This window comes from Lepidochelys kempii, chromosome 1 (genome assembly GCF_965140285.1).
Source record: "Lepidochelys kempii isolate rLepKem1 chromosome 1, rLepKem1.hap1, whole genome shotgun sequence".
Taxonomy (NCBI): Eukaryota; Metazoa; Chordata; order Testudines; family Cheloniidae; genus Lepidochelys; species Lepidochelys kempii.
In genome coordinates this window covers 101238102-101259574 of record NC_136380.1, presented here as the reverse complement: position 1 = coordinate 101259574, position 21473 = coordinate 101238102, and the positions used below count along the sequence as shown (strand labels likewise).

Sequence of the window (21473 nt, the reverse complement as noted above, 5' to 3'; positions counted from 1 at the left end):
CAGTAAGGCCTCCTGCAGAAGATGAAACAAATGTGTAACTGTGCTAGTGCACTGATCACAAATCAAGAATAATATATACTGACTCAATGCCTCACATTTCTTAGAAAATGAGCAAAACTTACAGAGAATGTTGACCCGTTGTTTGAAACTGTAACAGAGTAAGTTCCATCTCCTAGCTGTACCAACAGCTCCCAGTTGTTCAGATCCAGCTTAGCAAGAGAAATTCTAAAGCAAGGAATGGAAAAAAGAATATTTTAACGGCATTTTCAGGTTCTCCCCGTTTTTAATCACATGAACTTTCTTCATAGGGTCTTCATAAACGATTTTAAATATCATTAACCCTACTGACACAGTCAGGGAGCATGTTTGGGAAAACTACTAGATATCATATTTTTTTGTCCATTATGGCACATAAGGAGAAAACTTTTTAGGGGAGACGCCTTTTGAGATATTTTCTGCTTCGCCTTGACACCTTGTGTCACTGAAGTACACTGATAAAGTTTGAGGAGAATCCCAAAATCGAGCCATCGTTGGTTGCATGGATATTGCAAACTGTGAAAAACAGATGAGGAGAGGGTTTGGGGAAGGAAGAGGAGTGGCACTTGAAAAAATAAAAAGACTACTTGGAACTTCAAAAGCAAAAGTTTCAGAGCAGCAGCCGTGTTAGTCTGTATTCGCAAAAAGAAAACCTTATGCTTAAATAAATTGGTTAGCCGCTAAGGTGCCACAAGTACTCCTTTTCTTTAAAAGCAAAAGTGGTTCACTGTCACCTTCATGTCATAATCACACACAACAAAACTAAGTTAAAGGCCAGTTAGACAAAAAAGCATGCAAATCCAGCCAAACGAATAATATACATACATTATTTTTAACAATATACATATTTTATACATTATTGACGAATCTCTGTAGATACATTAAACTGAAGATTTTTACATGCCAAGACTTGAGGTCAGAGTTCTATATTCTTCCCATAATAGTTTATGACAGGGGTGGCCAATCTGTGGCTCCAGACCCGCATGCGGCTCTTCAGAAGTTAATATGTGGCTCCTTGCATAGGTGCTGACTCCAGGGCTGGAGCTACAGGTGCCAACTTTCCACTGCTTACCCCCAGGCCCTGCCCCCACTCCACCCCTTACCCCAAGCCCCTGCCCCTTCCTGCCCCCTCCCCTGCTGCACCCTTGCTCCTCCCCCCTCCATCCCAGAGCCTCCTGTACACTGCAAAACAGCTGATCGTGGCAGGCAGGAGGCACGGGAAAGGAGGGGGACGTGCAGATTGGCAGGGCTGCCAAGAGGCAGGAGGTTTGGGGTTGATGGGGGTGCTGCTGATGTAGTACTGTGGCTCTTTGGCAATGTACATTGGTAAATTCTGGCTCCTTCTCAGGCTCAGGTTGGCCATCTCTGGTCTATGAACTCACAAACTTAAGACAATCCAGGGAACTGCATCTTTTATGTTACATCAAAGTGGTCAAAGATACAGCAAGGGAACCAGACCCTGGAACTCAAGTCTTGGCAGGTTTTAAAAAAAAAAAAAAGGTAGAAAATAATTTTTAGCTGTTTTGTTTTAAACTATATTTATTTGTAATTTGTAGGTCTATACATTTTTATGCATCAGTTGTCACCTTTATCTTGCCTTCCCTATAGTTTGTTACATTAACTGGTTGTGTTTTAAATTTAAACCAGAAATTCGTGGAGAGACTAACTCTGACGATTGTCTGAGCACCAGCAAGTGCAATAGGCTTCCAATATTGTTTGGGATTCTAGGCACAATTTTAGTACAAACAAACAAATAAATAAATAGTAATTCAGGCTGGTTGAGGCTCTGAATTTCATTGAATTGATGTTTTTAGGTGCCAGTTGGTCTCCCGTGCTGCCTCTTATGCATAGCAAGACCACCCTGTAAAAATCCATTACATTGTCCACATTTAACTCTCTCCTTAAAATTCAACCCTACTGTCATGCTTACAAAATGCTTGATAACTTCTAGGCAGCTGAAGCACTGTATCCACTGCATACTATGCTAATTATAGAATCACAGAAATAGTAAAGCTGGAAGGGCTGGAAGTCTTTGCAGCCTCCTGAGCTGAGGCAAGACCAAGTAAATCTAGACCATCCCCCACAGGTGTTTGTCTGTTCTTAAAACCCTCCATTGACATGAATACCACAACCTTCTTTGGAAGCCTATTCCAGAGCTTAACTATACCAATAGTTAGAAACATTTTCTAATCTCTAACCTAAATTTTCCTTGCTGCATATTAAGTCCTTTACTTCTCGTCCTACCTTCAGTGGTCAAGGAGAACAATAGATTATCATCCTCTATAATGGCTAGGGTTGCCAGGCATCCACTTTTCAACCGGAATGCCTGGTCGAAAAGGGACCCCGGGTGCCTTTGAAGACTGTTATCAGTTCCCCCAACTCAGTCTTCTTTTCACAAGACTACACAGGACTTTTTTTTTAAACCTTTAATTATAAATGTCCCACTGTTAACTTGAGTTGCCCCATCTGTTGTATTCTCCTGTTATTGCTCATCGTATACTTAGGCCCCTGTCACTGCCTCTTGGTGTGGTTTCTTGAGGGGCCTCAGCTTCTCCTAAGCCAGCTTAGTTTACTCTCAGTCAGGTCAATTCCTGGGCCCGCACCTTCAATTAAGACGGTCAACCCTTCACTTTTTGGGTTTGCAGTCTTTTTCAGTCTCCTGGCTGTTTTCTTGGAGGCAGCCTGCTGCAGGGCTGTCACGACCTTGCTATCCCAAGCCTTTCTGCCTCCCATTCCTTCTCTGCACTCTCCTGTTTATAGCAGGCCTTGTTTCTTCTATTGGTTGCAGCTGTGTGCGCCTGCCTCCATGAGTGGCAGCTGCGTGGGTTTGTGATCAAGCTGCTTGCTTGTAAGCAGGAGAGACTCTCCTCCCCCATCTACATTTAGTAAGGGGTTTGTAGATCACATACAGCCCAATAAATGTAAAGACTCATCCAGCTGCTTGTATTTCCACACTGAGAGAAGCCGAAGAGTGTAATGTAGTGCCCCGCTTCGCATTTTAAAAAAATAAAAATTAAACGTATCTTATTTTTTGCTCCAAAAGGCACAACCTTAATAAATAATCCATATATCTTTTTTCTTCTGAATTTTTGAGTTTTATTCTTGTATAATAATTTTACCTGGATAGCATTGGAATTCATTTTACACAGGTATCTATTTTTTCCTCGTTCTCCTCATATATATACATGCTCTTCATTATAAACACACATACGTATTACATACGCACATGGATCACATGATAGCATGATGTAGTATACAAGTTGCATCTTCAATCGTTTGAGGTGGCCACATTACTCAAAATCACTAGTCACTTTTGAAACTCTTGACCTTGGGCTCAAAAGCATCCCCTCGCAAGTATGGCCCACTCCAAAATTCCCATGTGATCTTACCTAGAGATGCTGTCTATACCCACAACACTTGTAATTAACATACTAAAAATAATATGGTCAAGTTTCTGTGACAAGCCTCTTCCACTGGCATACAGGAGCAAATGTCAAAATAATAGATTTGAGAAAAACTCCATGAAGCATTGTTAGCAATAATATTTCTCCGGGTCTCCATCTTGAAGTTCCTGTACGTCAAAATCATTTAGCCATTTTAGATCCCACCCAGATATGCTTATCCTGATCTCTGCGGGATAGCTTGTAGAAGAGAGTACAGACATTGGAATCAGGAAATTTCCTGGATAGTTACAAGGTAGCTAACAGTGTGATGCTCTGCCTACATTTCCTGGGATAAGGAGAGAGAGGAGAAGGCGTTTAGTGGGTTCTTGATGGGGCCTGGTTGAATTCTATATGGTGTCCTGATGCAACGACTGATAGGATTTAGCAGTTTGTAAAAGAGGTGAAGTCTACTCCCCAGGATATCAGTAGGTCAGCTTCATTGTCAGCATAGCATCAGATTATTTTTTACCCTAAGCATAGTCTGCTGGTTTGGTCCTGTTCATGTTGGATTTGGCTGTGAGTGACCACACAAATTTGACTTTGCTGACAATCAAAGAAAAAAAAAAATCAGAAATGGGAAGTTTTCCACCAGGATAAGAAAAGGTTTCTTGATGACATCTGGGAGGTCAGGTTGCACTGGAAAATAATAATTCTTCTTGTGCCTTGGCAAGGCTTTTTTCCCCTGCCTGAGAACTCCTCAGAGTCCTTTGATCTAGAGCTCTGGACACTTCAAGGTCTTTGGCCATTCGCTGAGAGTCTAGCCGTTCCTCTGAAAAATACTCACTGCTGGAGGAGCAGGAAGGTGGCTTTCTTCTCAACACCCAGGCTGTTGTGATCTTCTGAGTGGGCAGGGTATGTCAGGATAAGATGGATCACCCTCCAACCTAGAAGCTATACCATGGAGAAAACATCCTGAATTGATCCATGTGGCATGGCTGGAGTGAGACACCCTATCCTGAGGCTTAGAGTCAAAGGAAATTCTGGTGACAGTGGAGAACAGGCCTGAATGTACAGGAGACAACTCAGCTGAATGAACTGGACAATGCTGAATGCCCAGGACCAAAGCTGTATAAAGAGGAAGCAATGGTGGACTGACCCAGGAATGGTGGTTTATCCTGGTCAGCCATGCAGAAGGCTCTGGCAAAGACTCCAACAAATTATTCCTAGCCCAAATAAAGGGTGGGGATTTGTGTGTGTGTTTTTTAAAAAGATGGTTATTTGAAGCTGCTTGGAGGTTTGGAATGTAAGAGGTAGCCCTGGGAAATGAGATAGCAGGCAGAGAATCAAATATGCATTTATCACATGCTTCTGTAACTTGGCACACTGGTATTGCTAACATATACTTGTGTGTCTACCTATTATAAGGGAAGTACATACCAATGCCATTAGATAAGGTTACACAAGCATTTTCATTCTCAGGGAACATTTTCAGAGGTTTATAACTATACAAACTTTTACATTTTGGGTTGAAATTTGATATATTTATACCAGACAAAAAGCATTTCTGAAAGTAAACACGGCCCCCCACCTCCTCCATACACACACACTTTTACCATTATAAAATGTGTGGGACAACCTTTTTTTCACCTGGGGCTCAAAGTTTCACATAAGCTTTTTTTGCTAGGATTTAAACAAATCCCACAATCCTTTGGGACTGGCAAAGGATTGTGGGACTAGTACAACAGCAAAAAAATGATGATTGGTTTTGGGTGCTGGTGGAAACAAGTGCAGAGAGGGGGGATGTGCTTGTGGTTATTGGGTAGAGGGGGGTGGCCCCCACAGACTATTGCATCTTGTTCTCCCTTGAGATTAGTATTATGTGAGCATGCATAGGAGGAGAGGGGTGAGGAACTGCAGGGGAAAGACATGGGAGAAGCAGAGGCAGTACCAACAGGAAGAGGGAATAGGGCAGAGGTGAACACGGTCCACAGCAATGTCTCCCCCAGCCACACAGGTATTATGCTGTTAAGATAATTCTGAGCCTCTGTACCTGGAATTCTCCCCTTCTGAAGTGTTAAGAAAAACAGTAGATGGACACATACCAGGAGTAAGGGGACAATGTGGCCCTAAGTATTAGAGTCACTTCTATGAAAATTTCTCTTGCTAAAGTATTAAAGAATATGATGGGGGGAAATGGTCTGTAATTTGGAGTATTTACATCCTGTTTAACTCTGACATCATCCTGAACTTAGTAAATGCTGACCTAATCTCAATTTATCTGAACATACGTTTTCTCTTCCCACCCCCACCAATAAAAGGTTTTTTTAACATTATATGAACAGCAGCAATTATACTTCTGGTTTTCTTTGCTGCAATACGTTTTCAGTGAAGGATACTGCCAACCGCGGAAATTTTAGATCGACACACACTTATTGTGTTCCTGGAAAACACATATTAGTTAAACTTTTATCTATTCTAGTCAAGCAACCAAGGAAAACAGACTTCACAAAAGCAAATCAAGTAATAGCTCTGCCCCAGGCATGTCCACTTTGATTGTCACCAACCAATCAGAATGTAGGAGCTCAATAAAACTACAATTTTCTGTAGTGTGTGGCAAATAAACTCCTGTCTCTCGATTGCTGTTAATGATGTAATCGGCTACAATAAATGTCACCAGCTCCTAAAGGGTCATGAAATTGAGTATAGATTTCTTACCATTCAAAATGTGAGCTATAATGTTCTAAAAAATCCTACAAATGCTCTTTACTTTTTATATTGTTGCTGCATAAAATTTTAGGTAAATACAGAGCCCAAACTATCCTAACAAATTCTCCAATTATTAAGGATTATGAGCATTGCAAAACTAGATTATGTGACACTCAGTAAAGCTGTTTTTCAATTGTACAATTACCTATTCAGCAGTTAGATAAAAGTGAAATATTGACTTAAAACAATGTTAATGGTCAAAGAATCATTAAGAAATCCTTCATCATAACTTTCACAGCAGGTGGCCTGTAAAATGATCAAGAATAATGTGCTGGATTCTGTAGCCACTGAGGTCAGTTTCTGCATACAAATCTTTGCGCCGGTGGTGAGGGGGAGGGGGGCGGGAAAGACCTTCAGAAAGTGGGCCATTCATCTGAACCAAGTTCAGAGAATTTCCAGCACTGTGAAAAGATATGTTATGCAAGCACATAGATGTATTCAGTGGGGGTAGACTGAACCAGCTACATGGAGACTACAAAGGAGCCCTCCCATGGCTCATGAATAAGTCGAGGAAATGATCAGAAAAAAACAGAGAGATGTTTAGACAGATGGCCCACTTAAAATGCCTGGGACAGGGCATAAGCAATTTTAATGAAACTTTAGATCTACCATATAAATTGTTGGGTTTTTTTTTGTTATTTTCAAAAAAACCAAATCCCCCCCCCCCCCAAAAAAACCCCAAGAAAGGCAAATAGAAATTTAACAGCTCACAGAAGAGTCCATCTTATCATGTCCCTCCCCCAAATAAAGAAAAACCTCACACTTTTGAGCATTATTAATTTAATAAGTTTATATATAAAGAAAAATCCTTCCGAGAACCGTTAGCTATCAAGATGAATATAAAAGCAGGGAATGGATAGATTAAAGGAATTCTAAACAGAAGTGTACTGCCAGACAAAACAAAAATCTAAGCTTTACTATCTGAGTATTTTCAACACTTTCCAACATAAAAGTTCATCACTGCACTGAAAAGATAAAAGCAGCACTTTCACAGGATATTTTTAAGAACTAAAAATTATTTGACAGAGGCCTAAAAACTGGGAATATCATATTCAGCAACTTCATATATTTTATACAGACACACACACTCGTGCACACATCAGACATAAAAACACATTCTGTCTCTCTCTACTATATGTATATGCATCTCATCAAGAGTAATAAGCTATATCAGCGGTGTCCAATACGTTCGCCACTAGCCACATGTGGCTAATAGGCTACTGAATTGTGGGTAATGCATGTGGCTTTTTTATAAAGTGGCTAATAAGCAAAATTCAAACCCACAAGTGTGGCTAGCATCAAATTTCTATCGGACACCGCTGAACTATATCATTATCCTATATTACAGTTCTGAGTATGTCATAGAAAAAAATAACATATCCTAGTCATAATGTGCTAGTATATGAGATATAGCCTGAATGAACTGCTCAATGGTTCTGGTAAAATGGTATTTCTATTTAATTTGCTTTGTATTAAATTTGGACCAAGACTATACACATTTAAAGACATCAAACACCTTTTGTCAGCCAGTTGATGGACACGCTAGCTGAATATTGAGTACTAAAATGATTAAGAAACGTTGAAGGTTAACTGCATAAATACAAAATATTAACATACTATGGGGCAAATTCTGTTGTCATTACACACGTGTAAATCCAGAATGCCACCAGTGACTTCAGTGGAGTTTCCCTGGATTTACACCATCATAAGGGCTTTGTTCAATTCCCACTGAAATAAATGGAAAGCCTCCCATTGACTTTGGATCAGGTCCTAAATCAACAAGGGAAGTGACTCTAAACTATTAGTCAAAAGCCAATATAGTCTTAAAATTACAAATAAATAAATTTAAATCAAGATATCTGAAACTCATTACCTCTTATTACTTGTCAGGACCCAAATTCAGTATTCTGCTTCTCCTGGGAAAAATCAAACACTAAAAACCCTAACACTGGATAAGAGATGCTGCTCCTCGTTTTATGTTTGTGGTGTCCTTGTAGGCGACATACAAAACTGTGAGATCATGTTTTGCCAAGTACAAAGAAGAGGAATTTATTTAAAAAATAATTTAAAGTGCATATGAGCACATTCCTGCAAATATTACTCACATGAGTAGATCTATCCAAGTCAATGGGACTACATGTGGTAGTAGGGACTATTCACATAAACTGTACTTATAGCAATCAATGGTACTGACATGTTAAGAAACATACTGCAGCTAAGAGAGCAGTCAAAAAGAAGAGAATTACTACACTGGCCATCAAAATTATTGTATTTTAACCATTTTTTCTACCAAATGTATTATTGTACATTAAAATATTTTATTTTGAAAACACTGCATTGCATTACACAGATCATTGCATTTTATACCTTTTTCTGTAACATTTTTTAAAATAGTTTACTACAAAATGGTAAAAGTTACTGTAATAATGCTCATGAAAGTGAAGGACTAACACTGACTTAAGCCACAGGCTTTCCTGCACAGATCTTCAGTGCATTACAGTCCTATTTGTACCACCTAAACTATCCTAATTAGAGCCCTGCACAGATACAAAATTTGTATCCGATCCACAAAAATGGTCCGTGATATAAAGTGAATTTCCAAAGGTTTGCAGGGCTCTAATCCTAAACCCTGAGCTTGCTTGAGCAGACAAAGCCAACTCTGCCTAATCTGGCAGTAGTTTTGTCATGCAGATATTTGGGTCTTATTTTAAGATACCAAACTCATTTTTGCTTGCATTATATTTTTCACTCTTGTGCTTCAGAATTACTACATGTTTGCTGTCTATATTAAAAATAGATAGTTGGGGGCCGGTGTTGACTATTGTTTAAACTCAGTTTTTAGATTTAGTAAAATACTATGTATTAAGATCTCTTGATATTATAATATGCATTCAACTTTACATTTATGGAAGACAACTTTGAATACCTGATAAGTTTTCAAACAATTAGAAGCATTCTGTGTGTGCTTTGGTCTATTAATTTAATAGTGAAATTTGCCAGCATTTTAGCATATTGTTCTCTGATTTACCACTAATCACTTTAAAACTAAAATCAAACCACATCCATTGTTGCAACATGTCAATCCTTTTGTCAGTATGGCAGTGCTGTTAAGTCTCTCATTTCTTGGCCAAAGATTCATGAGATAGTGACTTTGGCTCATACCCAGTCAGGGTAGCGCAAAGTGATATATAGAAAGATTAAATACTGTTATACATGGGAACAAAGTGAGGGGTTTTTTTTGTTTTTTTTTATAACTTAGTGGAAGTTACAATAACGTTCAATCATGTTTCTTTAAAACTACAGTTTCAGTGTCACAGCTAGAAATCAGTCACCCATAAAAATTAATGGTAGGCCAAAGTTTTCAAAAACAGGTGCCTAAAGTTAGGCTCATAAGTCCTTATTTAGCTACCCAAATAAATAGCCAATTTTCAAAAACCCTTAACACTCGCAAGCTTCAAACTGTTGAAAGCAGTGGGAATGCTTCACTGCTCAGCACTTTTGATCATCAGGCTACCTATTTAAGAGCCCAAATATGGATTTGAGAACCAAACTTAAGGCTGCCTTTTAGGAAGATCTTGGCCATAATGGCCAATGCTGCAAGTGTTCTGTTCTTTGCAGTGTTGTTGCAGCTGCATTGGTTCCCGTATATTAGAGAGACACATGGTCTGATCTAATATCTTTTATTGAGCCAACTTCAGAAGAAGAGCTCTGTGTAAGCTTGAAAGCTTGTGTCTTTCACCAACGGAAGCTGATTCAATAAAAGATATTACTTCACCCACCTTGTCTCTCTAATGTTCTGTTATGTTTAATAATATCTTGCACTTACATGGCGCCTTTTATCTTAATCAGATCTCAAAGTAATTTACAAATTTAATATGGAAAAAGTAAACTAATCTGAATAATATATCGTATTTAGAGACCGACAGTTACACACAGAAGGGGTGGAATGCAGCTTTGTTCAAAAGTAAACAGCAACAGTTCACAATAGCATAGGACTCCAATTCAGCCAAACACTTCAGCACATGCTTAACTTTAAAAGCGTGCTTAAGTGTTTTTCCAAATCAGAGCCTAGAGCAAGAAGTAAAGAAGGCTACTGTAGTCAGCTGAAACTGTAGAGGAAATTTAGGTAATCAGAACATACCTAATGGAATTTTGCCAGGATGTTGGCAAAGCCGTAGTCTTTTGAAAAGGTCTATAGGAAATTTCATGTCCACAAGTCATCAGGGTCTGTTTTACAGCTCATCTCAAGAACAGTCTCTGCAGTTCAGCCTTTCCTAATATCATGCTGAGGTAATGGTTCAGCAACACCTAATTAATGACCAACACCACATTTGTAATACTTAACTATTTCTTGGATGTGTCCCATCCAAGTACTAGCTTACTGTAGTCCAAATTCTGCTTAGTTTGTGATGGGTTATAGAACTAGGCTGCCTTATTTCCAATATGCTGCACTAATTTCTACGTCCTTTTCTGTGAAGTCCTTTGTTACACGTGTAGTTTCTAGATACCGTTTAAAACCTACCCATGATACAGCAATTTAAGTTTACAAAGTTCTGCATAGACACACAACAGCCCTGTGAGGTTGGCAATTGCAAGTATTATTATCCCCAGATAGGGAGACAGGCAGACTGCATTCTATTAATTTTTTATTATGCAACTTGGTACAGAGCACCTGACTGACTTAAACGGAGTATTATGTGGGTACAGGAGTCCACCTATGCAGATTCAAATGCATGCTTGGGGCCTTTATAAGTATAAAACATAGCTCTAATTTAGATTTCCTATTTCTTCAATGAGCTGTTGCAACTAAGCTAAAGATGGTTAAGTATCTCAAGCCAACAAAAACTCTTTCATACTGTAATTCTAACTTCAGAGGTACAGCCGTGACAACCATTAAAAGGGTTGCCCTAATTTATAAGCTCCCGTGCAACCTGACTCAAATAAATATGTACCGTGTGTATTCAAGACAGAATATGCAGGTTAACTATGGAATAATTTGCCATTCTGTACTCCAAGTGTATGAAATAGAAATAAACCATAAATATGTTTGATGTTTACTGTTCACTTTGTTTTGGATATGGGCTAAATTTTCAAAAAAGATGCTTCTCTGCAGCACACAAAAACTGGCTGTGAAATGAAAGCACAAAAAGCACTGAAGTAAGTGCCAATCATAGAAAATTTTAATGCCAGGGTCCAATTAGATGCACTTTTGTCACTATTACACGTAAAAACATTGTTTTTCTAGCAAACTTCACTTCTAGAGATGACAAAATAGAGAAAAATAAACTTACCATACTTTGGTAAGTAATTCAAAAGTAAAAATATTCAATGGAAGTTGCACAAATGTGCCATACGTTCTATTTTGTTGACTTGCAAACAACAATGTATTTGAAATCCTAAAGGTAAATATGTGGATCTTCTGGTACCCAGGGAACTTGAACTTGGCCCTGCACAGGACCTCCACCACATGCTCCTTGTTCTGCAAGATGGATGAAACACAGAAAATGAATGGGCTGGGGGAAACTCCTACTGCTGGGTCAAAGTGTTTCAGAGCAGCATCTCGTTTTGCTTAGTCAAACCCCACAGCAAAAGTAGGAACTCCAGACACCATATATCCTGGGACTGCAGTCAAACCCTCAGCTAACAATCTAACTGGGAGGCCAGCTCTGAAAACGGATTCCTGGAGATATGGGCACCCTAGGCAAGAGGTACCTCCTACTCAATTTATGGAAGTCACCAGTAGTGTGCTGGAGTCGGTTCACACCAGTTCGCTAGAACCGGTTTTAAATTTAGAAGCCCTTTTAGAACTGGTTGTTCCGCGAGGGACAACCGGTTTTAAAAGGGCTTCTAAATTTAACCGGCTAAAAGTGGGACCTTAGGCGCTGACTCCACGGGTGCTCCAGCCCTGGAGCACCCAAGGGGAAAATTTGGTGGGTGCAGAGCACCCACCGGCAGCTCCTCGCCCCACCCCCGGCCCCAGCTCGCCTCCGCCTCCTCCCCTGAACGCGCCGCACCGCCCTGCTTGTCCGCACCCCCCCTCTGGGCTTCCCACGAATCAGCTGTTCGCGCGGGAAGCCAGGGAAGGCTGAGAAGCAAGCGGCGGCTTCTCGCTCAGGCCCAGGGAGGCAGAGGTGAGCTCAGGTGTGGGGTGGGGGAGCGAGGAGGGCTGCCTGCACCGCAGCAGGTAACTCGGAGGGGGGGGGGGAAATGGGAAGCAGGGGAACTGCTCCCCGCCCCAGCTCCCCTCCGCCACCCTCAGCCTGAGCCGGAAGCTTCTCAGTCCTCCCCGGCTTCCCGCCGAACACCTGATTTATGGGAAGCTGGGCGGGGCGCGGAGAAGCAGAGTGGGGCGGTGCATTCAGGAGAGGAGGCGGAGGTGGAGTGGAGGTGAGCTGGGGCCGGGCGGGGAGCTGCTGGCGGGGGCTCTGCACCCACCAATTTTCCCCTTGGATTCTGTAGTTTCTGCATCAGAGTGTTGCTCTTTTAAGACATCTGAAAGCATGCTTCACACCTTGTCCCTCTCAGATTTTGGAAGGCACTTCAGATTGTTAAAACTTAGATCAAGTGCTGTAGCTGTCTTTAGAAATCTTACATTGGTACCTTCTTTGTGTTTTGTGAAATATGCAGTAAAAGTATTCTTAGAATGAACAATATGTGCTGGGTCATCATCCGAGACTACTATAACATGAAATATATGGCAGAATGTGGGTAAAACAGAGCAGGGGACATACAATTCTCCAGCAAGGAGTTCAGTCACAAATTTAATTAACGCATTCTTTTTTTAACGAGCGCATCAGCGTGGAAGCACATTCTGTGGAATGGTGGCTGAAACATGAACGGTCATACAAATGTTTAGCATATCTGGCAGGTAAATACTTTGCAATGCCGGCTACAAAAGTATCACGCAAATGCCTATTCTCACTTTCTGGTAATGTAAATAAGAAGAGGGCAGAATTACCTCCCGTAAATGTAAACAAACTCGTTTGTCCTGGCAATTGGCTAAACAGGAAGTAGGACAGAGTGGACTTGTAGGCTCTAAAGTTTTACATTGTTTTGTTTTTGAGAGCAGTTATGTAACAAAATCTACATTTGTAAATTGCACTTTCAGGACAAAGAGATTGCACTGCAGTAATTCTTTAAGGTGAATTGAAAAATACTAATTTATTTTGTTTATCATTTTTACAGTGCAAATATTTGTAATAAAAAATAATTACACTTTGATTTCAATTACAACACAGAATAGATATGAAAATGTAGAAAAATATCCTAATTTTTTAAATTTCAATTGGTATTCTATTATTTAACAGTGAGATTAAAACTGCCATTAATTGTAATTATTTTTTTAAACACGATTAATATTTTGAGTTAATCGCATGAGTTAACTGCCATTAATCGACAGCCCTAGTGTTTTCATTTATTTTGTTTTTTAAATCTGGTATATAATATATCAAGAAATACTACCATAATAGCTAGCACATTATTATTGTAGCATCTGGGAGCGCTACTCCTGGACCAGGACCCCATTGTGCTGGGCACTGCACAAATATAGAACAAAAGACCGGGGAACCCACTATGACTCCCTCTGATTACAATAGGAAAACACCCATGGATTTCAACAGAACCAGGACCTTGCCCTACTCTTGCTCAGATTAGATTCTTTGAAGGGGTAAAATACTTAAGAGAAAATTACAGTTTAACACTAAATAAACTAAATCACTACATCTAATTACAAAGCGAAGCAAATCACTGAACAGTTAAATGCTTGAAATATAATACAGTATCATTAATAATCAAACAGGGAGCGGTCATTCTGGCCGTCTCAAAACAGATTAGGAAAGAAAATTCAGCTCTTTCAGATTTTATGAAAAGCCATTAGAGATCAGAATAAATTTGTTTTAAGGTACATTCTATTTAAATACTCACTCACTCAACCATCTGAGGTATTACAACTGATAATTACAGTTTTCCTTTAAAAGTAAACACAAGGCCAGAGTATGACAAAGCAAAGTGCACATATTACCTGGAGCAAAGAGAGTTTCATGAAACAAATATAAATGTTCATCTATTGAGGTGGTTTACTCACTAAAGGCCCAGATTAGTGATGCATTCTTGCAAACCCTGTTCCCATATCAGAAATAGACAAGTCCATATTATGAGGTGCAAACAAATGGGCGTAACTGTGACCCTACTTACACCAATTTTACATTGGTATCCCTACTGACACAGCAGAGTTCCTCCTAATTTACAATGGCATTAGACCAGAATTGGGCCAAGAAAGAGGGAGCCACATCCCCTTCTCAGAAAAAGAAAGTGCAGGAAGACTGACATGCTTTTTAAGGAACATTATCCTGATTCTGATTGTGTCCATGTGAGAATTAGCTTATGCTGCTGAAAAAGGGCCACAGAAGCGAACACAGCACTTCATAAACCAGAGAAAGCAATAACAAAGATCCCTTTCTGGGATTATCCTTCTCTAATGTATGTACCTGAAAGTGCCTTATCAAGCACATCAGGAAGGGATTAAGACCGCTTTCCACCTGAAAAATGCTTCTTTAATTTTCAATTAAACACACACAAAATTACACAGAGGTGATCTGACAAACTTAAAAAAAAAGTCCCAGTTCAGTCTTCTACACTCTTAATCAAGACTAAATTGAACATAACTGTATTGAAGTTCAGCATATATATTGGCATATCAAATTTCAAGCCAATAGCTCTTTTTGTTAAAATACATGAGATAAGAAGGTAATATACTCTCTGTAAGAGCTCCCTTGAGGTTAAAATAAACAATAAATTAACTGTGCCCATATGTTTGGCTCCTTTTGGCAAAATTCAGTAACAAACCCTGCCAAACCACTTTTTTGGCAGGTAATAACATTTGGTAGTTATAGTATAACTTGGAATAAAAGGAAACTGGAAAGAGCTTGGAAATTAATAGAAGAAATGGCACTTAAATCCTAGTATGGTTAGCTGAATGCCATTAAAAGAAAAAAATCCTTACAAAGCCAACCATATGGGTCTGCTCTATCATAAGCAATGAACTCACCAAGACAGAAAAGCTGTATCATATCAAAACCTCAAACATTTAGGATGGGACACCAAAGCAAATGCATTTTTATAATATCATGCATGTATGTGATTTTAAAAGGCAAGGGAGTATACATTAATATTACTACTCCAAAATGTCAAAATTGCATAATAACGTAAGTGTTTTTTTTTAAACTATATTTTGTGCTTCAGAACACCGGTGTGAATTAAGTTTAAATCAATGGAGCTACTCTGTATTTACACCCATGTAACAGAGAAAAAAAATCTGACCAAAGGAAAAATAAGCTTTAAGCAGTAATTTAAAAACACTGAATTATCAAAGCACGTTATATACCTCTGCTCATTTTAAGAATATTTATTATAATCTAAATATTCTTTTTAAAAAATACCAGACAATGGGGAAAAAAAAACTTGTTGGCCTTACTCAACTGAGCAAGACTAGCTGGATTTGGTTCACGGGGTCATATTTAAAAGCAACCAATATGAGACACAATGTGCATTTTGATTTATTTTACTTTTTAATTATTTACAGTTAGATATTTTATATTCACTCCTTTTATTCTCATCTTCCAGTATCTACCAAAACTACAGATGTGGGGTATGTAGTTAGTGTCATGATATTTGGAGCAAAGGGAAAATATCAAATTTTTCATGTTGTGTTTCTCTAGTCAACTGCATCATATGCAAATTTCACAGGATGACTGGTATAGTGAATCTTTTTCATGTCTTAGTTATGTTATTGTAGTGTTAATAATTCATATGCACTAATGTAATTAGGAACACATACAGGTAAATGTAATTCTAATTTGTGCAGGTCCAGCGATTATACGCATCTGGAATGTTTTTCCAATGGAAAACTTTTGTTCTCATTCTACAGATGCTTAGCCTATTCAGTCATCCGGGATTTTACTAAATAATCTTCTCATTAACTGGATTCATGTTCTGACATTTTATTTTAAATAAAGGCCATTTTTATGAAGACTTGACACTGAAATCAGAGACTTCATTACCCTACAGAACATATTTGCAGTTCAAAGTATTTAAGGGGGTTAAACAAAATGCAAACATTTAATGCAACATTAAGCATGTGATATGAAAACTTGATTGCCTAAAGAAAGCATGCTATGCTGTTACCCTGGTGACAGGTTAAAAAAGGACTGTGAGCTGAATGGCTGTATGATATGAAATTAAAATGTTTCACATTGAACAATCCAAAATGAATTGGGAAAGGTTAGAGCAGGAGAGAGAGAAATCAATTCTCCAATGGCAATGGTGAATGGAAGAGAAGTATGAATAGGATTTGCCAGTGGGGTGCAACAGCTGCCAAATATCCTGCAGCCAAAGAATTACAATAATACTGATGAAGTGTGCAAGAGCTTTCGGAATCATTGCAGGGAGTAGAGAAATACTCCTACAATAACGAGGCTATTCTATATCCCATCCCACTCCTACAGCAGCATAAAAGAAAAAAGAAATGTTTAAAACTGCAATATTCCGTAATAAATCTATAAATACATTATCTATTCCTTTATTCAATATTTTCTACCTAACTATGGTTTTTGTGAGCCATAAATTAAGTGGGTTACAAAATGGAAAATTAGCATACATACATGTAAAAGTATGCAGAACTTAAAGGACAATATTGAATGAGACATTTTGTCTTCCCACTTTTGCAGCATTTATTTCGTTGCTAATATTTAAACTGCAATAGCATCCAAAATATGCTAGGCACTATACGAACACATGGGAGGACACAGTCCATGCCCCGAAGATCTTACAATCTAAGGGCCTGATTATGCTAACACTTATGCTCTTGCTTATCTTTATTCATGTGAGTAGTCCCAGTGAAGGGGCTTCAATGTTAATTCTCTCTCTCTCTCTATATATATATATTTTTACACAAGCATGGGAATGCACAAACACACTTAATATTACCAAAGAAACACCATAATTTTAAATGGCATTGAATTAGGTGAAAGGAAGGGATTGTTGGGCTCAAGGAAGAAAGTAGGTAAAGGGAGAAGGAAACCAAAGGGAATGGAGCAGGAAGAGGAGAGTGAGAGGCATAGTAATGGAGAGGGGTAGAGGTTGAGCAGCTGAAGAGCTCCAGTAGTAGGAAAGGGTAGGATTAAGGTGGACCAGCAACCAATGGTAATACAGTACAAAACTATATATATATATATATATAGACACACACACACACACATATTCATTCATTGTTAAGTAACTGGTAATCGCAAAAGTCTGTGAAGGCTCCTACAGCTGCTGCTGTTATTCCCCCATGTGCTGTGGAGGACAACAAGAAATGAAACCAATGCCTCAGGAGGGTTCCCTGGTCTGATGGGAGGCAGGAAGGCTTTAGTTTTATCCCCTGCATCCTCAGCTGCAGTGGTGTCTGCTGCTTTAGGCCTATACTGGGAGGAGATACTCAGTCAGGTTCAGGCCTTTATATTATTTATTGTAAGTAATTCCAAAAATTGCCTGAGTGAGTGCTCACAGTACTATTTCCCCCACCTCCCCTACAAATTTCATGACCAACCACCACCACAATAGGCTCCCAAACATAAGAAACCAACTGGCTCTGGGAACATTGCTTCATCTATTATACAGAGGCAATGCTCTCCTTTCAAGCAGTATGTACTCTGCATCCCCCTACTATTGACTTAGTCCCAACAAATTAAGTGTCAAGATATTTACTTTCCATGAAAACGATGTCACGATACCTACTTTAAGGTGTTCTCTTGCAACATTTATATTTTATTGTAGTTCTAGTTAGGCTTTAGAAGCTAAAAATCTATTTAATACATCTGCATCTAAGTGTGTGTATATTTTCTTTTTATTGTAAGTAAGATGAACAACAAATGCCAGATTTTAAAAGGTTTCAGAGTAGCAGCTGTGTTAGTCTGTATCCGCAAAAAGAAAAGGAGTACTTGTGGCACCTTAGAGACTAACCAATTTATTTGAGCATAAGCTTTCAGCTTATGCTCAAATAAATTGGTTAGTCTCTAAGGTGCCACAAGTACTCCTTTTCTTTTTGCAGATTTTAAAAGATAGCTAGATAATTATATAGGCGAGCTGGTTTAACTTTCTTTAGGGAAGGGCACCAAAAATGGAAAAGGTTTAGAAAAAAACAATTTATTAGGAGAAGTCAGAAGTACTCAACAAGTACTGCTTAAGTCAAAGGGAAAATATAAGTATATCCCAGTACATACAAGGATATTACAAAGAGAAAGGGGGAAAAGATTCTCAGTAATTTAGTAGTCCACGGGGAAAGAAAAAGAAATAATGGAATAATCATCTGAAGCTATAATGATTCCATAAATATATCAAGGGGTTCTGGTGGTATCATAATAAATCATTAAAGCAACGCTTGAGTTGTTGATGAGGGGATCGGGACCCAGACTGAGACAGTGTTATTTTCATGAGCTAACGATGACTACATATCTCAGAAGTGGCGGAATAAAGTAAAGCCACAAGTGCGTTGTGGTTACTCATCCTTACCAAATGAAAATAAAGTGTTTTATCTTTATTTCACACCAGAGGGGTAACTGTAGAATAATCTAAAGTATAAATGTTTAGCTGTATTTACAATAACTGCTCATGTTATTACTGCAGCTCTATAAAAAAATAGCATATTGCTGATACGATTTACTGATGATTGAGACTATGCCGCAAATGAGAACATTACCTCCTTGCAAGAGGTCTGCATAGATTACTCTACTAAATTTAAGTTTATTTTTAGATCACAACATTTTCTATTTTTGAATGTCATGGGCCAGATGCTGGCTCCTGCTTTGGACCCTTTGTGCTTCTCCACTGGGGCAAAGGGGCCAGAAAGCTTCTTCAAGTGGACAGCCAAGCTGAGCATTCACCCAGCATAGGAGAATCCTTGGCTGGCATAGAGCGGACTCTATGCCACACTCTCCCAGACCCATCTACATGCTGGGTGGGAGCAAGCATGCCTGAAAGGTGCTGCACTCCATTGATCCCTGAACAGTTCAATGGCTGCTCCAAACTATGCAGAAGATAGGGAAAACTATACAGACACAAGGCTATGGAGCTGCAAGCAACTCATTTGTGGCTCCCCCTTCCCACAACTTACTGGACGTAGGTGAGGTTTTACTCCAAAATGTTTAGTTTGTTGTTGGATGCAAACCTACAATAACTCACAAAAAAGACTTCATACAAATGCTTCAGTTTTCTTAGTTCATCAATTTCATTTTGAACACAGCATTGTCGCCTTAGTAACGTCATAATTTAAAGTTTATGAGTCAGTTGTTTCAGGAATTTAATGAGAATCAACTGATTGACAGTCTTTTCGCCCAACAGTACTGTATAATCAGCTGTTACTGATAAAAACAAAATGCTTTTATTTTAATATTTGAACACATCTTAACAGATACATTTCTTTGGAGACAAATATTTTTAATACAAGGTATAACTATATATTACAGCTAGACAAATATACGTAGAGTTATATAAAATGATTATTTTACACAATCAGAGGATCAGAGGATTTTACACATCAGAGGATCTCAAAACACTTTACAAACATTAATGAACATTAATCACAATACTCCTGGATTATAAAAAAAAATATTAATCTCATTTACTGATGATGAGGTTAAGTAATTTGCCCAAGGTCACACAAGAAGACCTAGAAATATAATCTAGATATCCTGGTTCCTAGACTTCTGCCTCAGCCTCAAGAACAAAGAAAACCTCTAGTTTTTTTCCAAGCAGGATAATAATATTTTTAATGCATTATAATTCTTTTTACATGCAGTATCAGGTAATATGGGCATGTAGTCTCACTGGTTTTTTTCCAAGTCATAAATGATGAAAGGGTAAAACCCATATAAAAATTAGGAAAATATGCTTAGCAGCCAACATAAGCAACACATAGGAAGTGGTGTTGGCAATTGGGTTTAGAAGTATAAACATTACATTAGTAGACCCATGAGATATCATGATGTAGCCACACCTGGAGACTCTCTCCTATTCCCTTCCCAAGCCACTAATGAAAACAAGACTGAAGCCAAAACGTGAAGATTCAACTATACAACATGAGTTAGGTCTCAGAGGCTCAACTACATCAAACAGGCATAAAATAAGCTGGATTCACTTTAGCCAAATATGTTTCCACTTGAAACAAGATCGAATTCTGTCAAGAAGGCCTCAAAATTTTACTAGATGCTGTAAATCTGTTCAGCAGCTGTGGGTGGCACCAGTTTCACAATAAACTGGCCTACTGAATAAACAGGGACAGTTCTATGTAAAATAAGCGAAAGCTGAACAATGAAACAATCATCAATCATTCACAGCTGCTTCCTGTAGGAAATATGTGCTCCTATTATCTGAATATCACAGTTAAATCATCACACTAGTAACTGACCCTCCTGGTACAAAGCATTTCATTAGCTAATTAGCTTGGAAAAAATCTGTTCCAGTTTCTCAAGAAAACTGTTGAAAGAATAACCAGTTTGGTTTAAAAGCAAGGAAAATTTAGGAAATGTTATACCATATAAAGAAAAATATCTGCTCTTTTATCATTATTTTACATAACTCTAGCAGTCATCCTAATTAATGGTTGGTAAATTTATCCAAAAGGACTGGTAGCAGGGTTGTGCATGGACACTCATGCAAAAAGTAGAAACCTCACCTGCATACGCTCCACCCATGTTACAATCCCATTCATGGGAGCGAGTCATTTTGATACAGCTAAGACATTCACAATAGTGTATAGTTTGTCAACCTGTATTATTCGTATGTCACACAGATTGTTCTAACAGAGAACTCCGTCTATTTGAGAATCACTGCAACAAGCTGTGTGTTTGATCCTAATGAGAATATAACTCAACTTGCCAGCACAGTGGAATTTGGCCAGCTCCCTGTAATTAGTGTTTCACACAATCATGAAAGGGATTTGGGTTCAATTGCAGAATCTAGTTTTCCCACTCATCAGGCTGGCAGGGACTGGGAACAAACACTGTTGACTGGGTAGCGGAATCACTTCATGCTTCCCCTCCAGCCCAAAAAATGTGCAACAGTGATGTCTTCTGAAAGGAGTTCCATCCAGCCATCATTTGCTAGAATGCAGTAACTGTGGTATAACTACCATGAGGTTGGATTGGATAAACTGTAGGAAAACATGGGGAATCCTTGGAGTTAAGTCAATTGTGTAAATTACATATACAGCTCCTGGGTGGGGGGAGGAGTATGCAGTATGTAACTCAGGTC

General features: G+C 38.8%; 1 protein-coding gene across 15 annotated transcripts in view; it reads right to left on the bottom strand.

The window, feature by feature from the left end:
- Window positions 1-21473, bottom strand: part of PCCA (propionyl-CoA carboxylase subunit alpha) — a 420693-nt gene that overhangs the window by 133743 nt on the left and 265477 nt on the right. For all 15 annotated transcript variants that reach the window (XR_012159457.1, XM_073348756.2, XM_073348763.2 and 12 more), the window contains one exon: window positions 123-225. Coding sequence is in view for 14 of the 15 variants with exons in the window: in XM_073348756.2 (XP_073204857.1) it covers window positions 123-225 (103 nt within the window). In the remaining variant the exon portion in view is untranslated. The remainder of the gene's footprint in view (window positions 1-122; window positions 226-21473) is intronic.